Source organism: Staurois parvus, unplaced genomic scaffold (assembly GCF_062004578.1).
Source record: "Staurois parvus isolate SC_StPar_1 unplaced genomic scaffold, SC_StPar_1.0 ptg000141l, whole genome shotgun sequence".
Lineage (NCBI taxonomy): Eukaryota > Metazoa > Chordata > Amphibia > Anura > Ranidae > Staurois > Staurois parvus.
This window is the reverse complement of record NW_028317937.1, coordinates 1,319,061-1,342,663: the sequence shown is the minus strand read 5'-3', so window position 1 is coordinate 1,342,663 and position 23,603 is coordinate 1,319,061. Positions and strand designations below refer to the sequence as shown.

General features: G+C 42.7%; 1 protein-coding gene across 2 annotated transcripts in view; it reads left to right on the top strand.

The window, feature by feature from the left end:
* Positions 1-23,603, top strand: part of R3HDM4 (R3H domain containing 4) — an 81,523-nt gene that overhangs the window by 16,668 nt on the left and 41,252 nt on the right. For both annotated transcript variants that reach the window (XM_089673574.1, XM_089673575.1), the window contains exon 2: positions 20,634-20,788. In XM_089673574.1, coding sequence (XP_089529700.1) covers positions 20,634-20,788 — 155 coding nt within the window. The remainder of the gene's footprint in view (positions 1-20,633; positions 20,789-23,603) is intronic.

Here is a 23,603-nt window from a genome sequence, read left to right as displayed (position 1 = left end):
TTGCATTTTCTCCCTGTGCCTGCGTGGGTTTCCTCCGGGTACTACGGTTTTCTCCCACACTCCAAAAGACATGCTGGTAGGTTCATTGGATCCTGTCTAAATTGGCCCCAGTATGTGTATGTATGAATGTGAGTTAGGGACCTTAGATTGTACGCTACTTGAGGGTTAGGGACTGATGTGAATGTACAATATATATGTAAAGCACTGCGTAAATTGACGGTGCTATATAAGTACCTGAAATAAATACATTTTTTTTTCCCATTTTTATTACACTGACCCATTTAATGTTATTGCTATCACAAGGGATGAACAACATCCCTTTTTGATAGCATGTGCCTCTTTATGGAGAGATCTGGGGGTCTATGAGACCCAGGATCTCTCCTTTGGCCTCCAGAGCATCTGATCAAACTGAGATCGGACCATGTCCACTTATGCCGCCTGTAAAAGTGATCGAACTGCTATATTGCCACTTGGATCACTTTTACCAAATTTGGAATTGCCCGCTGGAAAGACTGGTACCAGGATCATGGTATAACCACCTCAATTCGAGGCCGTATATATATGTACGATGATATTGAGATTGTTAAAGCTCAAGTTTAGGTTTTGTGGTTTTTTTGCATAGTTTACATTTGTCCAGCTTGGATCAGTGTAAGTACGTATGTGTCATACCTGGACAATCGCTGTGGAAGCTGCAAAACACTGTAGTAGGCTTCCGGGTCCCATGCTGTTTGGCTGACATACTGTTTAGTCCCTACTGTGGTCCCTTGGTCAGCATGGATGGCTTTCAGAGAACAGTTTGCATTTTCTGGTGAATGCAAAGCGCACTCTAGTTGGATGAGGTGGCAAGTAGGGTGGTGACGTCACAACCTCCACCTTGATCAGTCAGAAAACGCTTTGCATTCATTGAGAGAATGCTAAATGTTCTCTGAATGGCGCCTGTGCTGAGTGAACAACCCTGTGTGTTTATTAATCTGCAGGGTTATCACTCTAACTGGGAAGCTCCCGGCAATCTCTGTAATAGCAGTACCTAATATGGGGATCAGTCAGGTATGGTACATGCATACTTGTTCCAAGTTGGGCCATTGTAACTATGCAAAAACCATACCTAAACTTCATATTTAAATCTATTGCAGTACATGCTGTTTTTTTGCACATTAGTGCATTGCGCATTTGCAATTAGTTAAAATTTCTAAACAGTATTTTTGATAGCTCAGATGCTGAAGGATAAAATAGAATTAGTTCCATTTTCTTTCTTTTGTCACAGAATATTCGTGCAACTGTTTATCAAGTGCAAATTTTCACAAAAAAATACACTGTTCATTTTAGTACAGCCTCTGTTCCTGTTAAAAAATTCCTTCATTAGCCATCCCGAATTTGGTATTCAGGATGGGAGAACCAATAGAAGAAAGTAGTTTACCAGTTGACCTCATTAACGCACACTCTGCACCTGCCCTCCACCTCCTCCAGGAGGTGGCCCACCCACCTCCTCGGGTGTATGCATTCCCAATGCAATTGGTGATCACCATTTTCACTAAATATACAGCCATCCATTTTTTTTTTTCCTATCTTAGATTGCATAGATTACTCATTAGGCAGAGTGTGCAGGAGCTGAGCGATCACAGCCTATGTGTAGAAGAGCTGTAGTATTGAAAACAGGAGAATCCTGGAAGTCATGTAAGCTTACCATACACTGTACAGTCTGTACGATCTCCTTTAGATCCACCATCAACTGTGTAGTGCAAGCACTTTCCTGATTTGATACAGAGTGATTGCATAGATGGTGTGTCCACCTATTATATAGTTGTGGTAAATCTAAAGGAGATCGTACAGAAATTGTATAATGAGATTGTATAGTGTATGGCCACCTTAAAGCCTGGGAGCTTTAAACTCAGAGGGCTGAACAAAAATAAAAACTTAATAGCTCAGGATCAGTTGCTGTGCTAACTATTCAGTGTTAGTACAGCGATCTCCCCTGCTGTGCTATTGTGTTCTGATAGGGGGGACATACCCCCGGAAGAACACTCCGGTCAGCGCTCTCAGCTATTGGCTAAAAGCGCTGATTGGGAGCCGATGAGCAGACCTTTTTCGGTCATGCCCCTTCGATAGAAGCTGGCTGAGTGTCTGGCTTCTGTCGGACTGGCCGCGATACACACGGGCTGAATGTTGGCCTGTTTCTATTGAACTGGCCAGTGCTGCCTGACATTTGGCCTGTGTGTACTAGGCTTTATACACCTAAAATGAACTAGTCAAGCTTTTGGTGACATTAATTAACGGCACCCCAAACACAGAAACAAACACACATTTTACCACATGAAGAAACAAGTTGCAAACGCATTGCGGAGAGGGGTTCCACCACGGATAGGAGGCCATGCTGAAGCATTTCCTTCAAAGAAGGGTTTACCTTCTGCCAAGATAGTGTGCGGATAGGTTCCATTTTGCTTTCTTAGATGTGCCTGACGAGCCAATATTCAACCTGATCAGCACATTCAAATGGCATGGCCCTTTGGCTGAGATAACACATCATGGAGTTTGAGCAGTATAATTTTAATTGGTTTCAGGTGGGATTCTTATTACAGCTACTACAGGTTTTTCTTTAACCACTTGCTGACCTGCTACAGCGCTGTCATCCAGTTTTGGAAGGGTGTCATATGACGTCCTCCCAGAACCATACATCTGCTGCAGCGTGCACCTGGCGCTCTCTGTGATTGCTGTATCCATTGGACACAGCCGATTACATGTCACAGTAAAGGGCCAATCACAGCAGCCCTTTGCCATGTGATCAGCTGTGTCCAATCACAGCTAATCACGATGTAAACACTTGCCACTTAGTAGTACTTTCGCTGCATGAGGAAAGTACTGCCGATAACCGGCAAGTGTGAAAGGAGTAGGCAGTGCCCTGATTATCAGTACTGCCTACCGCTGCGTGTATTCGAATGCCATTATTCTTTAATGGCACTCCAAATAGAATGTGATTCTCTGCCGTGATTGTTGCATGGCAAAACTCATCTTTAAAAATTGCACAAAGCTTGCCACTTGGGGAGAAACACATACGCCAGCTCATTCAATTGCGTGAAAATCGCATGTCAAAATTGTGTAGCGAGAATGCTCATTCCTGCTGTGCAATAATGTGAACGGGGCCTAAAAGAACAGAGCATTGGGGAGAAGATGTGAGCGCCAGATACCTGCCAGTTAGGAGTATGGCAAGTGTTACTACTCATTCCCCTTCCCCTACAGTTAACAAACAATGAACCCTTGCAGTGTAGATGGTCCTCCTTTTAAAGGTTTTTTTTTTTTTTCTTTTTTAAGTTATTTTTCAGTTTAGCTTTGTAATATGTAAAATGGTTCACTTTAAAATGGAGACAATTTCCATCATGGTTCTGTACCTAAAAGCAGATGTCACCTGGGGACCGCCAGTCTAGGTAGGAGATGAATATCTGAAGAAGTTGACAGAGATTGGTTGAATTCCGATTTTGTCTGAGATGGCTTTTTTTTTTGTTTTTCAAATTTTGCTGTTTTGCCATGTCAAGGTTCAGGCTTTTATCCCTCCCAAATTACAGCTAATTACAAATTAGCTGTTGATTCCCTGACCTGTTGCATTCCTATGTTGGGCCCAGCTTCACTCAACGTCTTTACAATCTGGGTCCTGAAATATTAAAACACAAAGCACTCTCCTTGGAGAAGAAATTTCTGATACAATGTATGTAAAAGATATGCTACACTATATTGTATCTTTATATTGTGTAAAAAAAAAAATGCAGTGGAAGGGTGTTATTTTAAAATAGAACTAGTCTATACAATCCATAGTAGGAATAGAATGCACACTACACTTGTTTTACAGTATACAGTGTTTTTGTAATTATTGTCAAAATGTACACATTGTACAGTATATGCTATTGTATGAGCATGAAAGAATAATGTTTTAAAGGTTTGTGCATACACGTATATGTTGTACTAGTAGGTATATATATATGAATGTGTTGTATACAGTTTTATGTGGTAACGAAAAAAATTCCACCAAAGCAAAAACTGCACAGATCTCAATAGTCATGCACATGGCAACAAAATAAACACATTTCAGTCATTTCTATAAAAATTATCAGCAAGTAACAGCTAAAGGTAGGTTTATGTTTATGAACACATTTTACCCCCCCAAAGTGTTAAGTGAAGAGTGTGACATCATCGTTTTGCTAAAAGGACCACTATCGCTTAAAATGCCTTGCATTAAAATGGTATGCATGCATGAAATGACTATATTATATGATAGTATTCGGTATGCAGGGGTGTGGAAAGTTTTGAAAAAACTACTTGTCCAGGGACTAAATTGGGGCCCCAATCTACTTGTCCCTCATGACAATCTGCTTGTTCTGATAACAAACATTTTTTTAACCAAAACCATATTTAAATCGGAGGTGATTTTAGGAATGTCTGGGGCTTTTAAAAACAAAAGGCGCTTTATTGCAACTTAACATGTAATATTTTTAACATTGTGCTGTTTACCTCCTCCTCCCCTCCCTGCCTGTCTACAGCACCGCACCCCGGGGACTAGCAGGAAGCAGGGAGACCTTGCAGTGTAATGAGCACTGATTGGCTGCTCGTCAGGAAAGGATGGGGGGGGGGGGGGGGGGGGGGCTTATACTTTTAACCCTTTCACTGCCAGTCGTTTTTGCTGCCAGAGCCGTTTTTGCTTTTTTTGCACACGTTTAAAAAATAATCTTAGGCCTGAATATTCCATAAAACCCCAAACATTATATATTTTCTGAAAGCAGGAACCCTAGAGAATAAAACAGCATGATTTTACCGCAAAATTTTTGTAAAAAATACAAGTAAGTTAATTTTAGGGCACAAAAAAGCAATAAATTACCCTATTTATTATAAGTATAAAAGACGAGGTTGCAGCAAGTAGATAGATATCCAACTTGTCAAACCTTAAATTTGTGCACGCTCGTGAAATGGCAACGAGCTTCAGTACCCTATATTTTCTATAGGTTGATACTTTTAAAGCTCCTTATAGGTCACCAGTATAGTGTACGGAGGAGGTCTGGTGCTAGAATTATCGCTCTCATCCTGGCATGCAATATGTGACATGAATACCGCAATTGACTATTTCATGCGTAGGCGTCCCAGCGTGTACTTTTACGTTTCTACGTGCGTATATGTGGGGGTCTCAATATTTTTTTGGGAGGGATGGTATGTGCTTGGGTATATCTTTCATTTTTTTACAATAGAAAAAAAAAATTCTCTCACTTTTTTTTTTCATCACATAGGAGACAAAGTCCCCTATGTGATGATTTTTGGTGACAGGTTCTCTTTGAGACATCCAAGGTCTAAAAGACCCTGCATGTCTCCCCTCTGCTCCACTGAATGTAATGTGGTACACATCTGCACCATATTACATTTATTCCTGGCGATTTTATTGCAATCTCTCATCGGGGACCCGGAAGTAACATCGTGACGTCACTTCCGGGTCAGCACAAGAAGGGGAGGGGAAGGAGCGGACTTGTCCGCTCTTCTCTCTCCCCTCTAGCCGATGGTGAGCTGGGCCTGCAGATGAGCAGGCGGAGCCCGGGAAACCTCACGGGGGGTGCGGAGAGGCTGGCTGTCAAGGTCCTACCTTTCCTCAGACCTTGTGCTGCTCCATGTGCCGGCATCCATCTTAGGTGTCTGCAAAGCATTGTGGGATCCTTTATGCTTTCAGCCCTCTGCGGCTCCTCCCCCAGGAGGTGGCGGCTTATCACATATAAGTCTGCTGTTTGTGGCTGTCCATTGAATTCGTGTCCTGTCTGTTGCACAACAGCAAGCTCCTGTTTAGCTACTCATTGCTTTCCTGGATACTGACTCGGCTTTGGCTAAGACTCCTCCTGGCTTCTGACCCCGGCTCTGGCAACGATTCTTCCTGGCTCCTGATCCCGGCTCTGGCGACGATTCTTCCTGGCTCTTGACCCCGGCTTTGGCTACGATTTCCGCTGTTGGACTTGCATAGACTCTTGTCTTATTTTTATATTAATAAACCTACCTTTTAATTGTACCTTCTTGTGTGTCTGGCTCCCTGACACTCGCACTGTGTGGAAGCAATCTCCGGCAGCGCTGCCGCTGATTGCTTCACCTGACAGGTGAGCCTGCTGCTTGCCCGCAGCAGGGCTAAAGGAGGAAAAAAAAACTACCTGCCCGGAACTTCATGTCCCGGGCGTCGGGCGATAGGAATTCAACATCCCGTATGTGTGTGATATATGGCTCAAAATTTCAAGCCCTGAGTTACTAGCCAGGCCTCGAGTTACGCGACGCCAGTTGCCCCACCAAACCCCTACCCTGCCCCGTCCCTATTTCCGCCCCGAAACACGCCCTCGTAACTTATCTCATGAAATGACTGTTAAATGTTTTATGCAGAATTTACAGAAGTTGCAAAATAAATACTAGCAACAGCATAATTAACATCAAATCTCCCCCATCCCGTGGCCTCCTCCTCTTCCAGTCTCATCTCCCATGTCCTCTTCCTCTTCCAGTCTCATCTCCTCCATCCCACATCCTCCAGTCCCCCACTGACAGACCTTACCCCCCAATTACCACCCCCACTGACTGCCCTCCACTTACTGCCCCCAACTACCTACCCCTCCCCCCACTGACAGATCCCCACCCCCCCAACTACCACTCCTACCTTCCCCTCCCCCCACTGACACAGCCCCACTCTATTTCCTCTCCCTTGTAAGTTTTTGGTAGGGATGCACCGATATATTGGCCTCCAAAAATTATCGTCCAAAAATAGGGGGGGGGGGGTTATTAGGGGAAAAAAAAGGTGCTACGTCCCATAAACTTCAATGTAAAACACCCCTCTAGTGACTTCAGTGCAAAATCCCATTCCAAAGGCTTCAATGCAAAAATGCCAGCCACATTAAATTAAAATTGAAAAAAAAAACAAAAACTGTCCATTTGCGCCAAGTACATACTGAATTTTTGGTTTCAGCACAGCAATTTCCATTTCAGTGCACCACTAGTTTTTGGTTTTTGTGGTGCTCAGATGCAGTGTAGATCCACTGTAAATTGTAACGTGGACTGAGGAAAAGTACTTATGTATTTTATTTTTTTTGTTTTTTTCCTTGCTTAGTAATTTTATAAATGTATAAGTAATTAGTGAGGTTTGATTAAGTCTCCCTGATCTTTCACCTAGAAAAATTCTTAGTAATCATGGAAGCAGGAAAGTCTGCTTCCATAATGGAAATTGTAAAGTCTCTAAGGGAAATTTTCCTGACAACCTATATTGAATCCAGGCCAATTACTACTGTTTAATATTCTGCTCACTTGTTTTAGATTCATAGACAATTTTTGCCTTACATTTTGTGGGATTTTTAAGGCAACCTTAAAGTATATACAGAGAAACCAATTATTAAAGAGATCAACATTTTATTTAAACAAATTTCTTTTATCTGATACATTGATGTATATCAGGTAGGCAGTACATACTGACCAATGTAAAGAGCAAACATTTTTGACAAAACATTCACTACACAGAGTTGTGGTTTTTACAATATGTATCCAGTGATATCCCTCAAGAGCCGATTTCCATCTTGCAACCTCACGTTTGACTGCAGATATATTCAGCCTGGGATCCAACGCGTTTCGAATACATTAATACAGATTCTTCCACAGAGAAAGTATACCACCGTTTAACAATAATTATCAATAATCAATCATCTGTACATATCCTTATAATTAGTTCGCAATAAATTAGCCATATGGGATACATGACTTACATAGCCACCAAAAATAGTCAAAAGAAAATGTTTAGAAGGCAAATTTCTTCCATAGCTGAGGCCATCAACTGACGTGCGAGGACTACAGGTGCCACATCACAAGTGCTGTCAACAAAATCTATATGTATAATGCTATGTGTAATAACATGTTAAAGATACCACAGGGCATCAAATGTATAAGTTTGTGGGATTATATGGAGCAGGGTAATGGGTGTCCTTTTAATGGACACGTAGATGTGTCAGCCCATTAATTTGATGTTTCTCACATTCATATAGCAAATGTTTTATACAGAGACTCCCTGCAAATTTATATTTACTGCAATTATATATGTGCCATTTTATTCTCAGTTTATATTTTATGCGCCCTCTAATTTGAGCATCTCTCTTAAATACAGTATGTCATTCATATTTGTAATAGATCCATGGGAAATCTTGGATGTTTAATTACAGTTGCACGACTGTTTGCCTGCACTCCGTATAGGAAAAATAAGGTGGAAATTCACAACTTTGCCTGCAACTTTAGATAAATAAGCAGTTGCTGTGAAAATTGGCTCACACAGCATGAAGCATAATTTCTCTTAAAGCTATTTAAACCACAGAGAGCTTGACAGAAAGCATGTTATAAAGATACACTTTGCTGAGTCAATTGCCCACACAAGTGGTCACCATGGTACTCCTTGAAAAATGGTCAGCAATTATTAATCGTTAAAGCGTAGGTTTACTTTTACAGTGAGGGGAAAAAAAAGGTTAAAATGTACAGCACGTTTGATCAGATGTATTCTGAATCGCCAATATCTTTTGTCCTCCTCCTTTTTTTTTTTTTTTTTAATGAAAGCTGGCTTCTATTCAGTTACCATGTCTGTTGGAAAAAAGAAGAAAACTTCCCTTAGTACATACAACAGCACAAGCTATATAAACAGAAGGGAACTTAAGCACAAAGTCAAACATTGTTACTTGCTGGCAGAACTACCACTAGAGCAGCCCAAGCTGCTGCTATGGGGCCCAGGCAGGAGGGGGAGTCTTGACTGGGCCCCAGGTATCAGGGCAGATTGGGCCAAGCAGCAGATGCAGCCAGGGTCCTTGTAATTTGTTGGTTCTGCCTGTTCATTCAGCCTCTGCTGCCCAAGATGCTGCTTCCTATAATCCCATACCAGGTGCTGGAAAACTAGTTCAGATCAGTGTAGCAGTAGCACAGAAGAGTAGGGAGATCTAACCCCACTTCCTGCCTCTGTCTAGGCACCATATGAGTTGCAAGAACACCTTTGATGGACTTCTTGGTGTGTTTTGTGGTTCCCTGGGCAGAGTTTTGAAGAAATTTTAGAGAAGGTAAGGAGAAAAGGTTTTGATCTGAGGTCTGAAGGGGTTAAGTGGAAAATGTTGCGGGAATGGTCAAGAGAAAAAGGGGAGGGGGGTGATCTGAGATCTGAAGTACTTAAAGCGGAGCTCCACCCAAAAGGGGAAGTTCTGCTTTAATGCTTCGTCCCCCGCTCCCCATTAAGGATTGGCACCTTTGGGGAGCGGGTACCCAAATCTGACAGGTACCCGCTCCCACTTCCACTGCGATTGCCTAGGCGATTGGAATCGGAAGTTGTCCTCCCTCCCCCTCGTAGTCTTCTGGGACACATGACAGGTCCCAGAAGACTACGGTGCTATTCACAAAGCGCAGCGCTTCTTGCGCATGCGCAGTGGGCACCTGCCTGTGAAGCCGCAAGCTGTCACAGCCGGGTGCCCACACTGAAGATGCCGGAGCCAGGGAGAGAAGACGGCTGGTGATACCAGCGGTGGTGAGGAAACCGCTGGACTGAGGGACAGGTAAGTGGCTGTATTTTAACCTCCCTAGCGGTATTCCCGAGTGTAGCTCAGGGTAAAATGTCAGTGCCAAAAGCGGTAACCCCAAGCTACACTCGGCTTACCATGCGGCGCTGCATAGGGAGTCCCTGCAGCACTTACCTTGTCCTTCGCTCCTGCGATGTGTCCCCTGCAGCGTCCCCGGCCATCTCCTCCGGCCGATGCCGGCATCTGGCTTCTGTGTTCCGGTCCCTGTGACGTCGGGACGTATGTGCGCCGCCGGCAGCAGGAAATTTGAAAATGTTTTAAAAAATTTCATTTTTTTCAAAAAAATTTTTACATAGCAAAACATTGCTGTTTCAACCCATTTCACATACATTTGTCCTTAGTGCTCTGTCCTGTGCCCTGCCTGCATTTTGTCTGTTCTTTCTGCCTGGAAACTGAGAAATGTCCATGGCGTCCAAAAAGTGTCCCTTTAGGTCAAAAGCGGGTTTAGATCAGCTAGAGAACAGCGATAGTAAATCAGAACCACTTGCAGAATTGAGTGATAATGATTCGTGGAGAAATTCGTCATCAGACACTGAAAACGATTTTGCGACTTTGCTCAGCGATGTGTGAATTTGGCGCTACATTTCAAATTTCAGTGTTTTTGCTTTGATTATATTATTGAATTAAATTTATTATTATTATATTATTATTTTTTATGATTATTTATTAAATTATAATTTATGATTTTGTGTTTCAAATTTTATCCTACCCGGGATGTTTACTAGACTCTTGTTCGGACAGATTTCAGTGAGTTATTCCTAAAAATTACAGCCTACAGTAAAAAACTACATATTTCCATGCAAAAAAATGGTACCGCTTTCAGCACCAAAAATCTGAAATAATCAGACCGCTAGGGAGGTTGAAAAATAAATAAAAACGATAGCTGCTGACTTTTAGACGGAACTCTGCTTTAAGGAGTAAAGGGGGGTGGGGGATGTGGTGAGTAGAGGAGGAAAGGAAGGGAACTGATTTGAGGTCTGAAGGGGTTATGGAGGAAAGGGGGGTCAATCTGAGGTCAGAAGTGGTTAAAGAGAAGGCAGTGGGCCTGATACGAGGTCTGAAGTGGTTAAGGAGGAAAGGGGGGGGGTGTTTTCTGAGGTCTGGAATGGTTACAGCTGTATTTTAGGGAAACATTATTTGGGGGAGGGGAGGGGCGCACACAGACCAGGGATATAACTTACCTGCAGTAAAGTGTGTCCAAAATCCTCCCTTCACTGATGCCTGTTCTCTTCACAGTGTTTGAACTTCCTGCGCTGCATGGGTTAACCTACTGGCTGCATGCGAGGGGTCCATCCAAACTCCAGCTATGTCCTCTTCATCCTCCTCCACTCACACATGTTGTATGAGTGAATGATAGGCAGGATTCTTTTTCTGCACTCATAGAACTTTTTCCATTAAATGTAAAGAATGTAGGGTATTCAGTGCAGAGTCTGGAAGGGATCTGCACACGGCTAGAAGGTTAAGGTGATTCTAAAGTCTGTTATTTTTAAGAAACAAAAACATGTTATACTTACTTGCTCTGTGCAGTGGTTTTGCACAAAGCAGCCCAGATTCTCCTCTTCTTAGGTCCCCCACTGGTGCTCCTGCTCCTCCCTTTTGGTGCTTCCATAGTAAACAGCTTCCTATGGTGGCACCCGAGCAGGCCACTCCCAAGCCGCTGCTTTGAGTGTCCATTTACACACACAGCCGTGGCTTGGCCCTGTTCTCTCCTCCTGATTGTCTCACCAGCTTTGATTAACAGCAGTGGGAGCCAATATCTCCCACTGTTGCCTAAGCCAATCAGGAGTGAGAGTCCCGAGACTCGTGGATATTGCTGGATCAAGAGGGAGCTCAGCTAAGTGTTGGGGGGGGTGGCTGCTACACATTGAATAGAATGCATGAAGGTAAAAAACCTTGAAACTTTAGAACCACTTTAACCCAAGCAGTACCAGAAATTCTCTGCTGTGAAGAGGACTGGCATCAGTGAAGGGAGGGTTTCTACAGGAACCAATAGCATACAAGACATGGGCTACACTTCATTACAGATAACGTATATTCATGCTGCTTTTTAGAGATGAGCTCAGGCGTGTTCATATACTAGTCTGAACCCACCAGAGCTATCCTAGTAGGAAGCTGTCACTGCGAACCACTGATCATAAGTGGCCAAGGTATTCCCTGCCCCACAGCTGCATGTATACAAGGGGCATGTTATTTATTTATTTCAGGTACTTATATTGCGCCGTCAATTTACATATATAATGTACATTCACATCAGTCCCTGACCCTCAAGGGGTGTACAATCTAAGGTCCCTAACTCACATTCATATACAAGGGCCAATTTAGAAAGAATCCAATTAACCTACCAGCATGTCTTTGGAGTGTGGGAGGAAACTGGAGTACCCGGAGGAAACCCACGCAGGCACAGGGAGAACATGCAAACTCCAGGCAGGAGGTGCCGTGGATGGGATTCGAACCAATGACCCTAGTACTGCCAGGCGGAAGTGCTAACCATTTAGCCACTGTGCTGCCCCTGCTACGGGTGTGGAGTGCCTCTTCCATATAAGATCAGTGGTGTGCACTGACAGCTTCCTGGCAGATAGCTCAGGTGGGTTCAAAGTTGTTTCCAAACATGCCTCAGCTCCTCACTGATGCTTTTTCCCCGAAAACATATCTTCTCACTAAACTTTAACTTTGAGGAAAAGAGGCAGGGGGGGAGTGGGGTGCTTTGAGGTCTTAAGAGTTTAGGAAAAAGGGGAGCTATCCTGAGGTGGTAAGAGGAAATTATTTTTTTACCTTCAGGGGGCATTTTTCTTTACTGCGTACCATTTTCTTCTCATACAAACTCCAGGACAACTGACTAAGCATTGTTTACAACCATTGATGCCATTTTTCCACGTCCAGTGATGTAACATCAGGCATTTTTTCCTTCACTGAACAATAATGCTTGGCATTTTTGCTCTCACTCCTCATTACCAGCAGGACACTTGTCTCCTTCCACTGACCAATGTTGCTGGCCATTTTTGTTTTCAACTGACCATAGTGTTTGTTAAACTATGGTTCGGGTCCCAAATTGAGTCAAAGATGTGTATAGATGGGTTGCCCCGTGAACCTGTGTCCAAGCAGAAATTCGGCAGATTAATGACACACAATAACACGCTGACTATGAGTAATAGCACAGACATTTCTAGGGAGATGGAATATATGCAAGGTAGGAAGTGGAGGAGATTGTGGGGTAAAATAATAACCAGGCGCATGCTCCGGTTCCATTTTTGGCACGGTCCCAGTGTGCCGGGATGAGTTACAAACGTACTGACCAATCAAGATGAATGAAGACCGACACCTGGAAGGAGCCGCGAAGAAGATGTCAGTGAGAGACCTTGCAAGCATCAGTCCGTTAGAACAAAGGTAAGTATTCTCACTGCAGTTCCACTTCAAAACTGACAAGTGTTATTGCAATGATCAGCTTTTATTTATGTAAAACTTTTTTAATTTTTTTATTTTGGATAGCGTAAGGGAGGGTTATAACCCCTGTAAGGTTTATTTTTGCCAACTGTGTCCTGTTGCGGAGATTTCCCTTCACTTCCTGCCTCATAGCCAAACCGGAAGTGACAGAAAATCCCTGAAAATTAGACTGACAATGCTGCTGTCCAAAAGTTTCTCTTTCTCCTCCATCCAGAGTGGGGATAGCTGAACACAGTGTAATACAGGCAGAAACACCAGGTGAAAAAAAAAGAAAAAGCCTTCTAAAACTGATATTAAAATTGGCAAGCTGCAATATGTTTTCATTTTTTGGGTTTACTACTGCTTTATGTGTTGTAATGAACTATAAAGATACTTCATATGAAGATCTCAGGCTTAAAGTGCACTTTCAATAACCTTTGAAGCCTGCACAAATACATATCTGTCATTTTGCAATATACAGCAACAGTAGAATTTTCAAAAAAAGCTCTACCTTTTTATTTTTAAAAAGCAGCCTTTGAGCTCCAATTATCTGGCTTTGCTATAGCAGATATAAAAATGTGTCTATTAGACTGGCCATACATGGCTTATTTTTTTTTTTTCATCCAGCCAGCAGAAGGAAAAAAACTGAGCCGATTTTCTCCATCCACGCATTCAAGGTGGATGGGGAAATCCTCCCCTGTGTGTCTTTGTATTCTGACAGCGGGACTCTTCTGCCATCAGAATACACTAATCAGCTCCGCAGCTGATTGGATGCATGTGCTGATCGAATGCTGGTTTTCCAGGAGGATCATTCGACAGACTTCGGTCTAAGGACCAGCTTCTGGGGAATAGAGCTCTACACATGGATCAAAATTCATCTAATTCCTGCTGAATCGGCCAAATCTCAATCCATGTATGGCCAGCTCCGGCTAGACATTGTAACTTTGTTAGCAAGTCACAAACCGAGAGGAGGAAACAGAGGGCTGATCTGTGTCAGACATTGGTAAACACTGCCAAGAACTGCACAGGCATCAGGATTTAAGGCCAGTTCACACTACATGCGTTTTTCAGTTGCTTTTTTTCTGCATCCAAAACGCACAGAAAGTAGGTTATATCATTGTCAATGTCATAGTTCACATCAGTGCTTGCAGTTCCAGTGCATTACGGTTGCAGAACAAAAAAAGTAGAACATGCTGCATTTTTTCTGCAAAGAACTGTACTGGAACATGGTAAAACGCACTGGAACGCACCAAAGCACATACAAATGCACGGGAATGCACATGTCCCTATTTAAATTGAAGAAAAAGAGTGGGGCAAAAATAAACTGGAATGCATAAAAAAACGCACTGGAACAAGCCAAAAATGTGCATGCGGAAACGCATCCGGAATGCAACTGGACTGCGTTTCTCTCATGTGAACCGCCCTTACTGATTTTTGCTATCTCTGAGCCTGCATCTCAGTCCTGGAAATGCTAAAAAAAAATAAAAATAAATACCTCTAAGTGCTGCACTTATTAAACATTTAGTATGTATGCACCACAGAAGTATTTGAACACCCTGCGATTTTGCAAGTTCTCCCACTTAGAAATCATGGAGGGGTCTGAAATTCCCATTGTAGGTGCATTCCCACTCTGAGAGACAGAATTAAAAAAAAAATTCAGGAAATCACATTGTATGATTTTTAAAGAATTTATTTGTCTTGCACTGCTGAACATAAGTATTTGAACTCCTGAGAAAATCAGTGTTAATATTTGGTACAGAAGCCTTTGTTTGCAATTACAGAGGTCAAACGTTTCCTGTAGTTCTTCACCAGGTTTGCACACACTGCAACAGGGATTTTGGCCCACTCCTCCACACAGATCTCCTCTAGATCTGTCAGGTTTCGGGGCTGTCGCTGAGCAACACGGAGTTTCAGCTCCCTCCAAAGATGTTCTATTGGATTTAGGTCTGGAGACTGGCTAGGCCACTCCAGAACCTTGATATGCTTCTTACGGAGCCACTCCTTGGTTATCCTGGCTGTGTGCTTCGGGTTGTCATATTGGAAGACCCAGCCACGACCCATCTTCCATGCTCTGACTGAGGGAAGGAGGTTGTTGCTCAAAATCTCACAATAAATGGCCCCATTCATCCTCTCCTTAATACAGTGCAGTCGTCCTGCCCCCTTCGCAGAAAAGCACCCCCAAAGCATGATGTTACCACCCCCATGCTTCACAGTAGGGATGGTGTTCTTGGGATACAACTCATCCTTCTTTTTCCTCCAACACGACGAGTGAAGTTTAGACCAAAAAGTTCTACTTTGGTCTCATCTGACCACATGACTTTCTGCCATGCCTCCTCTGGATCATCCAGATGGTCACTGGCAAGCTTCAGACGGGCCTGGACATGTGATGACTTGAGCAGAAGAACCTTCTGTGCAATGCATGATTTGAAACCATGACGGTGTAGTGTTCTACCGACAGTGACCTTTGAAACTGTGGTCCCAGCTCTCTTCATGTCATTTACCAGCTCCTCCCTTGTAGTTCTGGGCTGATTCCTCACCTTTCCTATCATCAGTGATACCCCACGAGGTGAGATCTTGCATGGAGCCCCAGTCCGAGGGAGACTGACAGTCGTCTTTAGCCTCTTCCATTTTCTAACAATTGCTCCAACAGTTGATCTATTTTCACCAAGCTGCTTGGCAATTGCCCCATAGCCTTTCCAGCCTTGTGGAGGTCCACAATTTTGTGTCTGGTGTCTTTTGACAGCTCTTTGGTCTTGCCCATGGTAGTAGTTGGCATCTGACTGACTGTGGGGTGGACAGGTGTCTTTAAAGAGCTCAGACAGGTGCTACTAAGTTAGATTAATGAGTGGAGTAGAGGTGGACTTTTTAAAGGCACAGTAACAGGTCTTTGAGAGCCAGAATTCTTGCTGTTTCTTAGGTGTTCAAATACTTATGTTCAGCAGTGCAAGACAAATACATTCTTTAAAAACCATACAATGTGATTTCCTGAATTTTTTTTTTTAATTCTGTCTCTCAGAGTGGGAATGCACCTACAATGCGAATTTCAGACCCCTCCATGATTTCTAAGTGGGAGAACTTGCAAAATTGTAGGGTGTTCAAATACTTCTGTTCCTCACTGTATATATGTATAGTGTGTGTGTGTATATGTATGTTTGTATGTATTTTAGCCAACCCTAATTTCCAAAATGGGAATGTGTCATGATAATTAGGTCTGCAGCAAGATCATATATTTATCAAACAAAAACTCGCAATTTATGATTCAGCTGCTCAAAAATATCAGGCCAGAGGCTGTATCATTAAAGTAGTTCTTTGATTGCAGTCATCATTAGGACATTAAATTGCAATTATATATAAATTAGCACAATTTGCAAGCTCATTATTAAGCCAGCTGTATATTGAAGAAAAAAAGAGTACCCTAATAAATGGGACTGTTCATTTCCCAAGGTTAATGCTTGACATTTTGAAAGCCTACATTGAGGCTTTAGCTATGAAAAGGTTTACATGAGGTATAATATTCCAGGCATATAGTCTAGAATCTCTATTAACACTTATAACTGCTTTAGATTCTAGGAGGCTAAGGCTCATTTATATTCCTGTCTGAATGTGCTAAAATCTTTACTCTGTGAGAATTGTATTCATATGCATTTCCAGACCACTTACCAAATACAATTTACTTTGTATGCACTGATAATGTCATGATATAGAAATATTTAGACTTAAGGGATAAGCCAATACAATATTATATTTTTAGGTGGCAGCCACAAGAAAAAGTACATTTCATTAGTGTTTATGGACAAACCATAACCCCCCTAAAAAAAATACCTTGGTTAAGTTAAATGTCTCATTATTGTGTGGAGATCAACTTGTACAGACAGTTAATGGAGGGGAAAAAATCCAAAATGGATTTTATTAATACCATACAAAATTATTATAAATGGCTATTCAATGGTTGTCGACTTGGCATCAACATTTATGATTCATAGTTGAGACAAGAATTGAATATGAAGGGGAAAAAAAATAGTTTTATTGATTTGGTGTATAAACCACTATCTTGCTCTGGGAGAAAGGGAAAACTATAGGAGGGAAGAAAATTAAGCAGGTTGAAAAACACTAAAATACACATATGCTTTAAATTAATTCCTGTTGCCTCAATTTACTGAGCACTAAAGTGGAACTATAGGCAAAATTAACATACTGTATTTGTAAAATGGGTTTATTAACATGTTCCTACAAGTAGATTTGTTGATTTTGCTCTTCCTTTATCAGGGTGGCAGCACTGTCCATTCTTTCAGTTAAACCACAAAGCAGTGTTATCACTCTGGTGGCATTCCGATCATGTGACCGCTGTGATTTGCTGTCACAGCGGTCACATAATCGGAAACTCTTGATTGCATGTATGCATCAGGAGCTTTCTTTGACAGTTTAGTTACTGTGCTGGGACCACGCAGGGAGTGTGCACTCAGCATGGTATATTGTTTGCATATAGACGCATGCATGTGGCCACTCGGCGTTCAAGTCCACCCATTATATAGAGGCCACATATGTGTGCGGCCTGCAGGTAGTAGTTAAAGTGGCCATGGATGGATCAAAATTTCATCTGATTAAGCAGGGACCAGGCGAATTTCAATCCATGTATGTCCACTGAAGTTGGAACAGAAGTCGATCAGTAACTTCTATTCAATTGCACTGTCAGACAAAATATGCTGCAGAGCTGCTCTGTGTATTCTAACAGTGGGGGGAGACTCCCTGCTGTTTGAATACAATAGCACATGGGGGGGATTCCCCCATCCACCTAGAATGTGTGAAGGCAATCCATTCTTTTTTTTTTCTTTTTTAAGTTAGTTTGCTGGCTGATTAAAAATACTGCACCATGTGTGGCCAACTTTAGATAGACGTGGTTTCGAATAAACAAGCAAATTAAAGGCCTATAGGATCGTACACACAGATGGTGAGCTGCGCAAACGAGCTCTAACTTAGATTTTTTTTTTGTTTGTTTTTTAATAGCATATGAATAAATGTTCCTGGCAGGGTTATATAGTTTGTCCTATCCTCTGTCTGTCATTTCATAATAGAAAAATAAAGACTGATTTTACTGTTGTTGGTTTATTAACACTTTAATGCATTACAGTCAGGTCCATAAATATTGGGACATCGACACAATTCTAACATTTTTGGCTCTATACACCACCACAATGGATTTGAAATGAAACGAACAAGATGTGCTTTAACTGCAGACTGTCAGCTTTAACTTGAGGGTATTTACATCCAAATCAGGTGAACGGTGTAGGAATGACAACAGTTTGCATATGTGCCTCCCACTTGTTAAGGGACCAAAAGTAATGGGACAGAATAATAATCATAAATCAAACTTTCACTTTTTAATACTTGGTTGCAAATCCTTTGCAGTCAATTACAGCCTGAAGTCTGGAACGCATAGACATCACCAGACGCTGGGTTTCATCCCTGCAACTGTCTTCAGTTCCTGCTTGTTCTTGGGGCATTTTCCCTTCAGTTTTGTCTTCAGCAAGTGAAATGCATGCTCAATCGGATTCAGGTCAGGTGATTGACTTGGCCATTGCATAACATTCCACTTCTTTCCCTTAAAAAACTCTTTGGTTGCTTTTGCAGTATGCTTTGGGTCATTGTCCATCTGCACTGTGAAGTGGCGTCTAATGAGTTCTGAAGCATTTGGCTGGATATGAGCAGATAATATTGCCCGAAACACTTCAGAATTCATCCTGCTGCTTTTGTCAGCAGTCACATCTTCAATAAATACAAGACAACCAGTTCCATTGACAGCCATACATGCCCACGCCATGACACTACCACCACCATGCTTCACTGATGAGGTGGTATGCTTAGGATCATGAGCAGTTCCTTTCCTTCTCCATACTCTTCTCTTCCCATCACTCTGGTACAAGTTGATCTTGGTCTCATCTGTCCATATGATGTTGTTCCAGAACTGTGAAGGCTTTTTTAGATGTCGTTTGGCAAACTCTAATCTGGCCTTCCTGTTTTTGAGGCTCACCAATGGTTTACATCCTGTGGTGAACCCTCTGTATTCACTCTGGTGAAGTCTTCTCTTGATTGTTGACTTTGACACACATACACCTACCTCCTGGAGTGTTCTTGATCTGGCCAACTGTTGTGAAGGGTGTTTTCTTAACCAGGGAAAGAATTCTTTGGTCATCCACCACAGTTGTTTTCCGTGGTCTTCCACGTCTTTTGGTGTTGCTGAGCTCACCGGTGCATTCCTTCTTTTTAGGAATGTTCCAAACAGTTGTTTTGGCCACGCCTAATGTTTTTGCTATCTTTCTGATGGGTTTGTTTTGTTTTTTCATCCTAATGATGGCTTGCTTCACTGATAGTGACAGCTCTTTGGATCTCATCTTGGGAGTTGACAGCAACAGAATCCAAATGCAAATAGCACACTTGAAATGAACTCTGGACCTTTTATCTGCTCATTGTAATTGGGATAATGAGGGAATAACACATACCTGGCCATGGAACAGCTGAGAAGCCAATTGTCCCATTACTTTTGGTCCCTTAACAAGTGGGAGGCACATATGCAAACTGTTGTCATTCCTACACCGTTCACCTGATTTGGATGTAAATATCCCCAAATTAAAGCTGACAGTCTGCAGTTAAAGCACATTTTCATTTCATTTCAAATCTATTGTGGTGGTGTATAGAGCCAAAAATGTTAGAATTGTGTCGATGTACCAACATTTATGGATCTGACTGTATATTTTCACAGTGTCTCCTTAATTGTCTGTCTGTTTTTTTAGAGTATATGGTGGTAAATGTTTAATACAGTCAGATGCAAATTAAAAGCTTGTTTGAAAACCATATTTGGCAACATTTTTTGTATGCGCCTTTGCATGATTTAATTTGTCAACAATAACAGGAACCACAGAAATTATTAACAGGAACCAAGCAGACAAATTATTAACAACCATTTCTCTCTAATAGCGATGAATATATCAATTGTAAAGTAGAAGGCTAACCTATCTAACTGACATTTTTCCCTCCCCTTTTCAGTGGCCCTTCAAGCACTTTCTAACAAATCGCCTAAAGGAGAAGTACAGCCAAAGTTCCGTTGGCTGTACATCTCCTGTGGATCACAGAAGTGCAGTTTGTTCTGCACTCCTGTGACCCGTTTTCAGCTGACAACAGGCTGAAGACCACTGTCAGCTTATGTCACTCAGCCGGTCCAGGCCAGGGAAAGATCCGGACTTTAAAGTCGGCATCCACCCCAGAGTCTGGTGTGGCACATGGCTCAGCCTCTCAGTGAGCCACAGACTCTGAGCCATCTGACCCCTCTTCCTCCACAGCCCAGCGCTCCAGTGAGTGTGGAGGGGGGGGGGGGCGCAGCTGACAGTGGTGACTGACAGTCACCACTCTCTGCTCAGAGCATCTGTGAGAACTCAGCAATCAGCGGTCGTGTCATCAGCGGTGGGGGACAGATGCAACATCGGACCGATGCTGCATCCACCTAGGTAAGTATAACTGAGGGAAATAAAAGAAACCCCTACTTCTCTTTTAACAATAGGCTTTGTATTTAGTAACTTTTTGTATTTATGACATGTGATCTTAGATCCCAGCTAATTCTCTGTATTTTATTTTTCACAGGTTGATAGAGGATTGCCTCTCACCACTGCCAAATTCTCCTTCTAAGAAAGGCTGTACTGCTAAACGGAAGCAATACTATATAAATCGTGCCATCCGCAACTCTGAACTGACTCCAAAGGCCAAAGGGAGGAAGAGTCTACGCCGCCTAGAAAACAGTGAGACAAACTAAGGGGAGGGGCTACTTGCAGATATGGAATATGTGGCACCTCTTCAAAATTGTTTGCACCATATGGCACTTTAACAGTGTTCTGCTGCATATTCCATAATCTTGCCATGGTTTGTATATTTTTTTTAGCAGCAAGCTTATACAGTGAATATAAAGTATACACACCCCTGTTAAAATGTCAGGTTTCTGTGATGTAAAAAAATTAGACCAAGATAAATAATTTCAGAACATTTTACACCTTTAATGTAACCCATAAACTGTACAACTCAGTTGAACAACAGACTGAAATCTTTTAGGTGAAGGGAAGTAAAAATAAAAAACTAAAATAATATGGTTGCATAAGTGTGCACACCCTTAGACTCATACCCAAAAAGACTGAGTGTTGTAATAAAATCAAAAGGTGCTTCAACAAAGTATTAGTTTATCAGCATGGCACATCTTGACTTGGCAGTATTTGCCCACTCTTCCTTGCAAAAACACTCCAAATCTATCAGATTGCGAGGGTATCTCCTGTGCACAGCCCTCTTCAGATCACCCCCCAGATTTTCCATTAGATTCAGTTCTGGGTTCTGGCTGGGCCATTCCAAAACTTTAATCTTCTTCTGGTGAAGCCATTCTTTTGTTGAGTTGGATGTATGCTTTGGGTTGTTGTCATGCTGAAAGATGAAGTTCTTCTTCATGTTCAGCTTTCTAGCAGAGGCCTGAAGGTTTTGTGCCAATATTGACTGGTATTTGGAGCTGTTCATAATTCCGTCTACCTTGACTAAGGCCCCAGTTCCAGCTGAAGAAAAACAGACCCAAAGCATGATGCTGCCACCACCATGCTTCACTGTGGGTATGGTGTTCTTTCGGTGATGTTTAGTGTTGTTTTTGCCCCAAACATATCTTTTGGATTTATGGCCAAAAAGTTCAACCTTGGTTTCATCAGACCATAAGACATTTTCCCACATGCTTTTGGGAGACTTCAGATGTGTTTTTGCTAAATTTAGCCGGGCTTGGATGTTTTTCTTTGCAAGAAAAGGCTTCAATCTTGCCACTCTACCCCATAGCCCAGACATATGAAGAATAAGGGAGATTGTTGTCACATGTACCACATAGCCAACACTTGCCAGATATATTCCTGCAGCTCATTTAATGTTGCTGTAGGCCTCTTGGCAGCCTCCCAGACCAGTTTTCTTCTTGTCTTTTCATCAATTTTGGAGGGAAGTCCAGTTCCTGGTAATGTCACTGTTGCGCCATATTTTTTCCACTTGATTGTTTCCACTGTGTTCCATGGTACATCTAATGCCTTGCAAATTCTTTTGTACCCTTCTCCTGATTGATACCTTTTAACATTGTGATCCTTCTGATGCTTTGGAAGCTCTCTGCGGACCATAGCTTTTGCTGTAGGATGTGACTAAGAAAATGTCGGGGAAGACCTACTAGAACAGCTGAACTTTATTTGGGGTTAATCGGAGGCACTTTAAATGATAGCAGGTGTGTATTGACTCCTATTTAACATGATTTTGAATGTGATTGCTGAATTCTGAATACAGCTACATCCTCAGTTATAAGAGGGTGTGCACACTTATGCGAGTTGTACAGTTTATAGGTCACATTAAAGGTGGAAAAAGTTCTAAAATTATTTATCTTTGTCTCATTATTTTACATCACAGTAATCTTTAACAGGGGTGTGTAGACTTTTTATATCTACTGTATCATGCAGTAGCACTGTCAGTTTTGGAAAATGGATATGTAACACAGTGGTGTCCAGCCGGTTACTACATGCGACTTCCAATTACCAAATACTCATGATTTTCTCTGACTAAAGATCTTGATGGCACTGTGATTTTGTGGGGTCTGTGTGGGTGAATATACCTAGAGCACTTAATACGATTAAGCCATCTCACACAAACAACAGAAACTGGGGGAAAAAAAGAATGTACCGTATTTTTCACTCCATAAGACGCACTTTTTTCCCCCAAAAAAAGGGGGGAAAATGTCAGTGCGTCTTATGGAGCGAATATAAAGCGGCCGGTCCGGTATTTCTGCCGCCACCATGTCAGAATACTGGGCCGGCCGCTCAGCTGTTCTCTCTTGCAGGGCCTTACCTGTTCCTCGCTCCAGCGCTGCACAGTCTTCCCGCGCTGGCTTCTGTGACAGCCGGGTGCCCACTGCGCATGCGCTTCGCTTTGTGAATGGTCCAGTGTCTTCTGGGACATATGACAGGTCCCAGAAGGCGCCGGGCCATTCACAAAGCGCAGCGCTTCTCGCACATGCGCAGTGGGCACCCGGCTGTCACAGAAGCCGGCGCGGGAAGAAGAGAGAAGGACAACGCCGCGGAAGTGGGAGCGGGTACCTGTCAATTTCAGGTACCCGCTCCCCCTCCCTCCCCAAAGGTCAGCAGTCTCTGGTCATCTCCTTTACTGTCTGCAGTCTCTGGTATCCCCTGCACTGTCTGCAGTCTGGTTATTCCCTGCACTGTCTGCAGTCTCTGGTCATCTGTACTGTGTCCCTGGTATTTTCCCTGTACTATGTCCGCAGTCTCTGGTCATCTGTACTATGTCCGCAGTCTCTGGTCATCTCCTGTACTGTGTCCGCAGTCTCTGGTCATCTCCTGTACTGTGTCCGCAGTCTCTGGTCATATCCTGTACTGTGTCCGCAGTCTCTGGTCATCTCCTGTACTGTGTCCGCAGTCTCTGGTCATCTCCTGTACTGTGTCCGCAGTCTCTGGTCATATCCTGTACTGTGTCCGCAGTCTCTGGTCATCTCCTGTACTGTGTCCGCAGTCTCTGGTCATCTCCTGTACTGTGTCCTCAGTCTCT